The 12,039-nt window shown below is 45.9% G+C and overlaps 1 protein-coding gene across 7 annotated transcripts in view; it reads right to left on the minus strand.

The window, feature by feature from the left end:
- The window catches only part of LRRK1 (leucine rich repeat kinase 1), a 121,140-nt gene that overhangs the window by 36,289 nt on the left and 72,812 nt on the right, over positions 1–12,039 (minus strand). For all 7 annotated transcript variants that reach the window (XR_012330245.1, XM_033852062.2, XM_073801333.1 and 4 more), the window contains 8 exons: positions 11,589–11,716; positions 11,334–11,497; positions 10,361–10,498; positions 9,096–9,208; positions 7,983–8,059; positions 2,446–2,575; positions 1,692–1,804; positions 1,048–1,262 (listed from right to left, as the gene is read on the minus strand). Coding sequence is in view for 6 of the 7 variants with exons in the window: in XM_033852062.2 (XP_033707953.1) it covers positions 1,048–1,262; positions 1,692–1,804; positions 2,446–2,575; positions 7,983–8,059; positions 9,096–9,208; positions 10,361–10,498; positions 11,334–11,497; positions 11,589–11,716 (1,078 nt within the window). In the remaining variant the exon portion in view is untranslated. The remainder of the gene's footprint in view (positions 1–1,047; positions 1,263–1,691; positions 1,805–2,445; positions 2,576–7,982; positions 8,060–9,095; positions 9,209–10,360; positions 10,499–11,333; positions 11,498–11,588; positions 11,717–12,039) is intronic.

A 12,039-nucleotide genomic window follows, 5' to 3' on the forward strand; every position in this document is an offset into this window, starting at 1 on the left:
TTCTGGTTACTTTCGAGAACCTTTGGACATGCGTTAGCTAGGTTCACTCCTGGGGTGTTCTGGGGAAGGGGGCAGGGCTGGTGTTAATTATCTGGCCCTAATGGGCAGATCTCCATTCTCTAGAGAACTAGTTTCTGAGTCCATATTAAAATATACATTCAGCTTAAATGTTTCATGACTCAAATTGGATTTCCCTGACTTCAAGTGATTTTGTGTGAAAGACTCTGCAATAAAACTGATCTCTAGCTCGCCCTGTGCTGGGGGCTGTGGGGAAAATCGTGCAGCCTCTGACCTCAAGTTCGCTGAGTTTTCCACAAATAGCCTCCTTGCACCTGTATCGCTGTGTGGCTACGTATACCCACAAATACGGCAACAGGTAAGGGAGGCATCATTGGCATGTATTCACCCCCTGTGCCGGGAGAAATAGCTCAGACCTGTGCTATAGTCCATCCCACCAATATTCCACAGGCTCTTTTCTCTGATTCAAGTGCAAGACAATTTTCATTTGTCTAATACTGAATGAAAAACAGGATGATTAATAGGTTCATTGAAGGACTCATTTTAATTAGGGCTTAGAAACTAGACCTTTCAGAACTTGGGGTGAAAGCAGGTTTTGAGGAGGACAGTGCATTCATGCCGGGGCTGCCTTCTCAGCCTTCCTGTTAGGGGCAGGTATTAGTATATCTCATTCCTACAGCAGTAGTTCATTCTCAGCTCTGGGGAGGGGCCTCGTCCCAGGCCATCTGAATCACAGTCTTTGGGGCCTGGGCACTGCTGTCTTTAAAAGCTCATCAAAGCAGTCTAACCGTCAGCCAGGGTTGGCCTGGAACCTCAGCTTAGCTATAACAGAAAAACTACAAGGACACGTTAAGAAATTATTCACTGCCCTTGGCAGGAGCTGGTTTGAAACACACACAGTGACCCCTGCAAATATCCTGGGCCTAGATACCAGGCTGAGAAAATCCTGGGCTCTCTGGAGAGGAGAGATAAGGGGCCCTGGAAGCTCCCTCCCTCCCACAGGGACTCTGCACGCCAACCATCCTTGACCTTGGCTCTCGAGCCAGCCGGCCTCTGGAGCTCCCACTTGGTGGTCCTGATGGTGGCCTCGCTGTGCACCACCTGGGGGGCCCTCCCCGTCTGTAAGATCTCCAGGAGGGTGGACTTGCCCTGACGCGGAGGACCCACGATGATCATCTTCATCTGCTTACACTTCTCCGCTTTCCGCAGCTGAGCACGCAGATAAGACAGCACTGCTTTGGGGCCTGTGCAAAATCACAGTTGGGGAGGGTGGATGCTGCTGCTGCCATATAGGTGGGAACATGCTCACATCTCTTGAGAAACAAAGTCCTATCTGGAGAGAACACTTTCTGTGTGTTCTAACTGGGTGAGTTGAGAAGACTATTGGGTCTATGGAGGGAAGGCGTGATATGAATCACCCCAGAAGTGAAGTCTAAAAGTCAAGGATCTAAAGACAGCATCCTTGCTGCTACAGGTCATAGCTGGTTTGATCACATGGTCAATTGCAATACAACGGTCCAGAGCAACCATTGAGTTCTGGATAACTTTACAGCATCTTCCCAAACACGGGAGCCAGAGGTGGGCTCCACAGGTTCCCCAGCTGTTTCCACCCCAGGTCCTTAACAACTGGACTTGAGTGCCTTTTCGAGGGGGTGACACTGAGGAAGCCCTACCTTCTTTTCTAATCTCTGCAGGCACATTGCTGACGTTCAGGTCTTCAATGTCCAACTGCCAGAGGTTGCCCAGTTGCCCCAGCTCAGGAGGGAGCTCTCGGAGGCCAGGATTGCTGAGGGCACACACACACCATGGAAGAACACACACACAGCAGCCCATCAGCCTCTGGGGCCTGTGGGGGCCACTGACAGTCTATACCCCAAGCCCAACATCTTGGGCCCTGATTTCAAGTGTTCCATTTAAATACTAATTCCAAAGCCTTTCTCCCTGGGAAGCCAGTGGTACAAATGGCAGCTTTGTCTTCTGCAAATCCCCATGGCTTAGAACGGGGTCCCCTCCCCCAACTTTCCCATCTTTTCTATCATTTACACTATCCTAAGGATGATCACTCCCTCTTCTTGACAAGGCAATGTAACCTGAATTATTTTATATTTTCATCAAGTTTTGCACACTGTCTGAATCCCCCAGCAGTGCTTGGCAGTAGGAACTTAGTAAATGAAAGGATGGATGATTGAGGAGTCCTTCTCATTATAAATGAGTGAAATAGCAAAGAAGGCATCATTGTATCACTACCTCTGCCTTCCCTTCCCTCGCCTCTTTGACTAAGCCTGGCTCTGAAAATCCAACTGCTGCTTCTTGGTACATAGGTGGATTATTTCTCCCTGGCTTCCGTGTCCTCAGGTGGTTTACACAAGGACATTCTGCTTCCCTGGGCCAGAAGAGCCAGTGCAACTGCTCTGGCTGTGTACTTACTTTCCCAAGTAGAGTTCTGATAAGCTCTTCAGTAGGCAAACTGAGGGTGGGACTGCATCCAGGTGGTTGTCATTCAGACAAAGGACTTCCAAAGACTCACTTAGGAAGGCAGGAAATTCCAGTACACATGCTGCAAAGAAATGGCAAAGCAGACTGTACATTTGAAAAATAATTCTGGACCATCACAGTGTTGGAGGTGTATAAACTGGTACAACCTCTGGAGGGCACTTTTGACAAGTCTATCAGAATAAGGTGCTCATCTCATGGACCCAGGGATTCTAATTCCAGGAAACAGTCCTACAGACATCCTGGCACGTATGGCAAAGATGTGAGAACAAGCACACTCAGTGGCACACTTTGTAACAGTAAAGGTAGAAGACAGCTTATATGTCCACCCACAGGGAGTTGGTTAAATGAGTAATGGGATTATATACAACTATTACAAAGCACAGGGCAGGTCTACATGTATGGGTATGAAGAGATACTCAAGAGCTATTGGTAAACCAAAAAAGCAAGGTGTGGAATTAGGTATCTAGAAGGCTTAACTTGTGTACCACAAAACATATGCAAACATGAGATCAAACACCCTCCCATGAATTTAGGTATGTTATATGCATGTGTGCACACACCTTACAATGCACATATGCATGCTATATGATGTTGTGTGCATGTGCACACACCACACATGCACACACGCATGCATGTGTTACACGAAGTTACGTGCACATACACATATGTGCACATATGTATGCTATATGATGTTACGTGCACACACCACAATGCACACATGCATGCACATGAAGTTATGTGCATGCACATATGTTATAAGGTGTTATAGGCATGTGTACACATACCACACATGCACAACCATATGTATACATTGCATGCTGTTATAGGCATGTGTATACATACCACAAATACACATATGTGGTGTATATGTTATAATGTATGTCAGACACAAACACAGTTGCTACCACGGACACATGAACTTCCATAGTTTGCTCTGGAGAAGGGAATTACTAGTGTAATGGAGCAGGACCCTATGGGGCCTTCCCAGAACAGACCCTCCCAACCCCATGTCCTCCTCCTGCCCCTTGTCGGTAGAAAAATTGTAGCCTCTTAGGCTTCCCCAAGTTCTAAAGAGTACATTTCATCAGAGAAGTTGAGAAAATGCAGAAAGAAAGGAAAACAGTCAAGCAAGACAAAATAATAGTTTAGCTATTAGACAAAGTCAAGGATCTTTAGTTCCTCCTCAAGAGCTATAGATAATATTCTGAGCCATGTCCTTTGAGCTGTTTTGCAGATACTGAATCCCGCACCAGGTGGAAGAAGTTAACTGTATGCTGCCCACAAGCACACAGTCCCCAGACCGGTTGGAACCAGAAGGTTGATGAGATTGACTCCCGATTACCTCACCACCAAACAATCAAGAGAATGTCCACGAGCTGATCACACACCCCATAATCCCCCTCCCTCACCCTGTCTTTAGAAACCGTTCCCTGAAAGCCTTTGGGGAGTTCAGGCCTGTTGAGCACTAGCTGCCTGGACTCCTTGCTTGGTGCCTGCAATAAACACTGCACTTTTCCTTCACTAAAACCCGGTGTCAGTAGATTGGCTTTACTGCATGTGGGCGAGTGGACCTGAGTTTGTTTTGGTAACACTAGGAGACTGAATATTCACTCCATGCCTTTGGTGCAGTTCAGAAATTTTGTTTACCATATACATGTATTACTTGGTCAATTAAAAAAGCTAGTTAACTGAAAAATAATAATGTGAGCTTGGTTTTTATGCTTCCTAGGATGGCATTCTCTGAAAAACAAGTCAACTCTAGTATATTTAAGTGATTTCATTAATTAGGCTAATTATGAGATTACTATTAAAATCACACCAAATTTGCTGTTTCCACAGCACCAGAGTGTGTGAGTTGAGAAAGAATGTGGGGAGGGCTTGGAAACCGATGGGAATCAGAGGGTTGTATTGCAGCAGAATCTCTGAAGTTCCTTTTCCTTTCTCCTAAGGCAGGGAGAGCACACCCCTGAGGGTCCCTTTCAGCTCAAATTCAAGGTAAAACAACTGCCTCAAAGCCCTCTCAGCCGGTTCTCTGCCAGACACATGAGATAGAGAAGCTAGAATTCTTTTGCAGGGCTGAAACGACGTTCCTCTGCCCTTGATCACAGCTCCTCCCTTAACTCTGGCTTTTCTCCACACATGTAGCTGCAGTCTCAATGGTAATGGGGTAACCTGGTATCAGAGAATGTTCTGGGAGAGACGATAACGGAATACAGATATTGGCGCCTGGAAAATTTGCCCAGCTAGTGCCACGTGAATGGCCCCTATGGAAATAAATGTGTAACAGACTTTTAAAGACAGCTTTGTACTAGTCCTTGTTCTACAAGAAAAATGTTCAAAAAGAGTTTTTTTTTTTTTCCAATGAAAAAGAATGATCAACTTCAGCCCTAATTCCCATGGAAAGAACATCAAGAATAAGAAAGGCTCACTTTCTTCCCAGAACACACGTTCTGAACACATGGCTTCTGTGCTTTCCAATTTTAAAGTTTCACCTTGGCGTTTATGAAGCCTCTTTAAGTAACGGATGGATGGAATAAAGGATTTATACTGCAAACAGAGGCAACACCTGACACAGACCTCCTGGCCCAGAATGGAAACTCTGGAAACTGGGCTGGGCAGAGCACAGCTCAAGGTATTTATGAGCCGTAATTATTTATTCATAAGCTATTTATGACTCAGCTGGTCTGAATTTTACTGTAAAAATGGCTGTCCAAATTATTTTTGGACAAGGCCACTGTGCCAACATGACTACTTGAATGTACATAAATCTACCTGGAGTTTTACTATCCATCTGCAAACAAGTATAGATAATCCCTTACCCGAGGTCAACAGCCTGAGAGAATAACCCTGCTGAGGAAAAGGGTTTGCAGCGGGTCTCTCCTTTTCACCAGGTGTGGGCCTCAACTTTCTACTCGAAATTGAAAAAATCAAGAGGCTTTTGTCATGTGCCAACAGCACAGCACCATCCATCTCTGCCAGGGAAACTCCCAGAGGTGTGGCCCCTCCCCTAGATCCAGACACATTCCTGCGGGTCACCAGCAGGGTCTCCAGAACACAGGTACATGTTTCTGTCCCACTTTTCACTTTGTGCCTCTGGCCTTGCACTCTGGCAGTTTCAAGAGAAAGTGGCTGTTCCTGCAGGGTGCTGGGTGCACCTCCTTGTGCACATCTCTATGCTCTGCATTTCTAGACTGGAGACACCTTTCTAGTCAACGGCAACCCCTGAGGCTTGACCCACAGCGATGGAAGTGTGGCCGAGATCCACACTAGCAGCTCTTTTCGTGCCTACCCTCCTGTTTGGGCATCCATGAGAAAAAAGTGTTTGCTTCTCCTTCCTTCCAAGTGAAATCCCTGTGTCTGGACTCAATTTACAAAGTCTTAAGGCCCTTTGTTTTGAAAAGGATCAGTTATGAAATTCCAGATTGCATTTCCCTAGTAGCAAGGTTAAGGGCCTTTCCTTTCTTTCTGGGCCATCTGGACTTCCTTTTCTGTGAACTGTTGATATCCATTGCCCAGTTTCTGCCTATTGGGTTTGACTTTAAAAAAAAAAATCAATTTGTAAGCCATCTTTGTGTATTAGGGACTGAAGCCAATTTATGTTGCAACAATTTTTGTTGCAAATATTTCCTCTCAGTCTGTTTGTGTTATGACTTTGTTTATGATGCCTTTTACTGAACAAAGTTTTTCCATTTTTACAACACCCAAGATTTTGCTCTTTTTTTAATGACTTCTGGATTTCCCACCTAGCTTTTAAAGGTTTTCCCATATTATACATTTATTCTCTTAAATGTTGTTTTTCTTTTATGCTTCAAGCTAACATCCACATGGGGATGTTTGTAGCTGATGTAAGGTAGGGCATCTAGTGCTGTGCTTTCCCCCCTTTCAGCTGGACAAGCAGTTATACCAGCACTATTTATTGAAACAATAAAACATTCTCTTCCCCACTAAATTGAAATGCCACATTTATCATATATTAAATTCCTATATTAGGTCTATTTTTGGACTCTGTTCCACTGATGATGTGTTACTTTTTCAATCCTATGTAAAAACACTCTTACATGACTGATATATGCATATCATATGTATACAGTAGTTCATCAAAAAAGGGCATCAGGTAAGCAGACTACTTAGTTCACCTCCTGCAAATGTGTCTTGGCCTCTGTGGCACTTCTTATCCCCATCTCACACCATCTATACTCAAAGAGCACTTGTCAATATAGATTGATCAAGCTGAAGAAAAAAGTTATATTACACTTAAAACAACCTAAATATTTGTTCCAGTTCTATGGGACAGTATCCAGAGGGATATATCTGTGAGTGTTGTTGGCTTTAGAACTCCTGGTTTTCAGGTTAAAAAAGAGGGCTGGTGACTGAACTTGAGGGACAGGTCCACACCTCCCCCTGCACCTTACAGAAGATAACGAACAAAAAGAACTGTGTTCCTAGAAACATTCTCTGCTGAACTGGCCTTGTTGTGTGACCATACAAACACCCTAGGAAAAGTTGTGTTTCTAATGAGTTTGGAGGAAGACCTCCAGAATCTCAGCCCAGCCAGGACAGCCTGCAGGGCCAAGGGTGGCTGTGTCCCCATGTGGATCTCACAAGATGCCATAGTGTGGCAGTTAAGGACTTCATAGTACTGCCCCCGGGCCCCAGTGCTGGATTCCACAGTGCTGGCTGAGACCTGGCTTTTGCACTCAGTAGCCATGTGACCACATCAGTCAACCGTTGTGCTACAGACTGAATTGTGTCCCCTCAAGTCCATATGTGGAAGCCCTGACACCCCATGTGATAGTATTAGGAGATGGAGTCTTTGGGAGGTGGTCAGGTTTAGACAAGGTCATGACGGTGGGGCCTCCATGATGGGGTTAGTGTCCTTATAAGAAGAGATACTAGAGGGCTCTCTATCTCTCTCTCTCTCTGCCACATGAGAACACAGCAAGAAGGCAGCTGTCTGCAAGCCAGAAAGAGGGCCCTCACCAGAAACTGACACACGCTGATCGTGGACTTCCAGCCTCCAGAAAAGTGAGAAAATATACTTCTGTTGTTTAAGCTACCCAGTCAGTGGTACTTTGCTAGGGAAGCCTGAATTGAAGACACTCTGGAGGCTTAGTTTTCTCATCTACAAAATGGAAAACCACAACCCATACGTCATGTGATGGTTAAAGAAAGACTGACACATGTAAGGTATCTAGGGCAGTTCTCACACCCAGCAGGCCATCCACACACAGTAGCTACTAGTCTTGCTGGCTGCAAACAGGAAAGGGGGTTTCAGGACACCTGCAGGCCATCCGTGTGACATGAGCCATGGGCACAGGCACTCCCAGGGTTCTGAGTCAAGCATGGGCATCTCTGGCATTCCCACAGGGCACTGCAGGGGAAGGCCCAACAGGAGGGCCATCCCCCTGTAGGGGAGCAGGGGCAGGTCCCCGCCCAGCTGTCTCATCTCCCAGCAGCAACACACACACCTGCCTCTGTCCCGGAACGCTGGCGGCCTCTGGTGGTGAAAAAGGAAATTCGCTTTGTTTTAAGTACATCTTCATTTCTGTAGGGTGAAAAAAGTCAAAATTTGAGGAAAGCATGGCAAAGACATTTCTATTTTGGCTGTGACTGTACAATGCCACACATAGAGAAGGGAGAAAATTCCATCGGCAGGGTGTTTGGGCTCCTGCAGCTGACGTGTAAGCATGGACAGCACCAGTTGTGCTCAGAAGTCTTTCCGGAAAAGAACAAGCTGGCAGGACTGGTGGTTTCCACTCCTGAGCTTTTCCATCTCAGGCAGGTGCTAGCATTTCTGTACCTGGCAGGAATGCCCATATCAGAGGCTGTTACTTCACGCTGTTCACTGAGGGAGTTCTCTTAGGAGCATAAGTTCCACTGAGATGTCGCAGAAGTGGCCTTCAGCAAGTGAACCAGGAAGGCTGGTCTTCAGGGCCCCAAGGACCAGCACGGCTCATCCCCAGATTTTCCCCTTTTATTAGAAGACCTTTGAGGGTACTTTTTATTCAATCTCTATACACATTGGTTAGTGACTGGCAAAAACTTTTGAACAGAATGATAGGTGAGGCTAAAATGAGGAGATTCTCCAGGATCCTTTAAAAATTAGAAATGGGAGGACACTGTTTTGGGCTGAATTGTGTTCCCCCCATTCATATGTTGAAGTCCTAACCCCCAGCACCTCAGAATGTGACTGTATCTGGAGATAGGCCTTTAAAGAGGTGATCAAGTTAAAACGAGGTCATGAGAATGGGCCCTGATCCAATCTGACAGGTGTCCTTATAAGAAGAGGAGATCAGGACACAGACAGGCACAGAGGGAGACCGTGTGAGGACACAGGGAGAAGGCAGCTGTCCCCATACCAAGGAGAGAGGCCGCAGGAGACACCAACCCCACCGCCACCTCCATCTCAGACTTCCAGCCTCCAGAACTGTGAGAAATAAATGCCTGTTGTTTAAGCCGCCCAGCCTATGGCACTTTTTCATGGCTGTTCAGCAAGCTGGTAGAGACACCATCCCATGCGTCTGTTGGCTGGGGCTACACACACATTTGAGAACTTGCTGGGGACAGAGACCCCTGCTTACCTGCCAAATTGATTTCTGGAGAGATCTAGGGTTTTGAGTTGTCTGCAGGTCCACTTCTCTTGAGGTGGCAGTGCCACCAGCTGATTTCCCTGTAACTTCAAGAACATGAGGGCCTGGGACAGAGGGAGAGAGAAGCAAAGACGATGTCAAATACCAAAGGGGCAGAAGACCTGAAGGGAAAGTCAGTTCCCTGGCAAAGCGAAGCCAAATGATTATAACCGATTCACTGTCACAAAGATTCCAACAGTGTGGGGTTTCACAGTGTCTTAAAACTCATAAAATTATAGCGAACAAAGCAGATGGGATAATTAATAGAAGATCCTTTCCTTCAGATCAATGGGATGCAATTATTCAAGAAAGAACTGAATCTAAGTACTTCTCAGAATTGAGGTTTCTTAAGAGTGACAATTATTTGTGGACCTGTCCTGGGAATAGTGGATGAGTCTGAAGGTCCTGGAGGCCACTGTGTTACCACAGGAGGGGAGTGGGCACAGCATGATGCCTCCTTGGGCTGGCCCAGGTGATGCCTTGGACAGGGGTCAGGTGGCATCAGTGACACCGAAGGTGACCCACCCCAGTCGTGCACCCTCTGCTGGCTTGACACTGATGCCTTCAGAGTAATGCAGAATTTCCCACCTGGGGCTGGCCCTGGGCACCAAGTGGTGAATAGGATCCATGCTCTGCTTTCAAAGGTTCTCAGTGGAGTGGGAAAAACAGACGGATGTGTGAACAAGCTAAAGGTAGAAGGCAGCCCCATGCTGGGACACACACACACACACACACACACACACACACACACACACACACACACACACACGGCTCTGGTAAAAGGTACTTCCTGAATTCACATCCGGGAATTCCAGTTCTGCCACTTCCAGAGAGGGAGGCAGGGACAAGAAGGCCCTGCCCTGTGGTGCTGCCAGGGCTTCACACACCAGAATGCCTGGTGGGCTCACCCTGGAGCCGGGAAGGAACAGAGCCAGAGGTCAGTCCGAGGGGCTGCTGGGCTGTGCCTTCAACTGTCAACACTGAAGAAAATTCTGGAGGATAAAAATTCATCATCCCGCCACCCTCCCAGAGCTGTTTCATTTTGCACATTTCCTCTCAGTCTCTTTGCACACAACCATGCGTGACTTTGACAGTTAAACTTTTCTTTCAACTTTTTTTGTCTTGAAAGCTCGGAAGAAGCATACAGGTTTCACTGCAATGTGGAGTGATTTTCTTACAAAAGCTGAAAAGGAGAAATAAGGTGCTATTAGACTTACATCAAGCTGGAAAAGTCCCAGGGGAACTTCTCTGAGTGTGTTTTCTGAGAAGTCCACATCCTTAAGGTGGTTCTTCCAAAACACAGCCATTTTGTCTGGTAGAGACTCCAAGGCATTTTTGGATGCTTTGCAGCATTTCTAGGAATTTGATGAGAAAGAGAATTAATTAGCTTTCTAAATGCCGTGGTGTCTATGATAAAGACTGTTTCCAAATTTAATGTTAAAAACAAGACCAGTACAGTAAGGCTCTGTAATAAATACAATTCAGCTAATTAAGAGGCTACAGACTATCCTTGCCCCATTTTCCTGTCCTTGCTCCAAGGAAGGGATGGGAATGGTTTCCTGGGGAGACCAAGGTGGCTCATGGTCCTTTCCCTTCCCTCAAGAACATCTGGCCCATTGTCCTTGGAAATAATGGGACAATTCAGGACAGTGCTCTGAAGAGGAGCCCATGTCCCACACAAATATGCTTAAACTAGAAATGTTAATGTTAGAGACGGAGAAGTTCCATATTTGCTATTGAAAACAGCAATAAAACACAAATATTCTTTATGCTGTTCCATCTGTTTTAACAAGCAAACTTCCCAAGAGAAAATACCATGATTTAATGGGCAGCACTATGGATGCAGACTATTCTTCTCTTCTTTATTCTTATTTTACAGCTGTCCTAAAGGAACGACCCCACCTTTTGGACAGAACTCATCCTGGGCCAGAAGTTCAGGCTGTAGCTGTGGAAAGTCCTGTGGGTGTTACGGTGCGAATCTCAAACCCAGAGCCAGGTGCGCTGGCTCTCGGGTGAGTTACCTGCCTGAGACCCTCAGCTGCTGGATGCTGAATAACATGTTTGTCTATAACACAGGACACCACTGCGTGGCCGCCAAGGGGACGCGGTATGCACCGCACCCACAGCTCTGTGAGGCTGGCATGGATGTGGACTGACAGCTCCTTTCATGATTTTCGGCAAGTTACTAACCAAAGGGCAGGCCCAGGCATTTGGAAACACCTTCACGTTATTTCTGGAGACATTCAGACAATTGAGTGACTTGAAAGAATGAAGGAAAAGTGCAGGGAGTTCTGTCAATTTATTGTCAGAAATATCGAGTTCCTGTAGCTTCCGCAAACCAATCCAGTTCGTGGCTAGGGGAAAATAAAAGAGGATGAATTGTAAAAACAGCCCAATCAAGAAGAAAATGACAAAGTAAGTCAGGTTATTGATGCTAAAACATACCATTTTCTTCTTCAAACAATTTTTCCAAGTAATTTTTTGAAGCTGTCAGTTTTTGAAGTTTTGAGAGATGCAGGAATCCCGGTGGGAGGTGGGACAACTTGTTGCTGGAAATATCAATTTCGAGTAGCCTGTAGTTGGGGGAGAAGGAAGTCAAGGCATCAGAAGAAAGAGGTAAAGCATCACGGGTACATATTTCTCTGTAAACATGTTTCTTTTTCTCCTTGCACAAGGATAAAGAATGTGCATTGAAATACAGCAATATGATTTTTATTCATTGCATTACTGTCACTATGTCATGTGTAGACAAAGAAAACCAAATCTCTCTTTGGTGGATCCTGGTCTCATTGACCAAGGGATGTAACCTTTCTCACATATGTGATAACAGAACAAGCTGGTGCCCTGGAAGTTACTGGAAGTCCAGAGAGCACTGCTTTTAACCTTTTGGACCCTC

Source organism: Tursiops truncatus, chromosome 2, assembly GCF_011762595.2.
Source record: "Tursiops truncatus isolate mTurTru1 chromosome 2, mTurTru1.mat.Y, whole genome shotgun sequence".
Classification (NCBI taxonomy): domain Eukaryota; kingdom Metazoa; phylum Chordata; class Mammalia; order Artiodactyla; family Delphinidae; genus Tursiops; species Tursiops truncatus.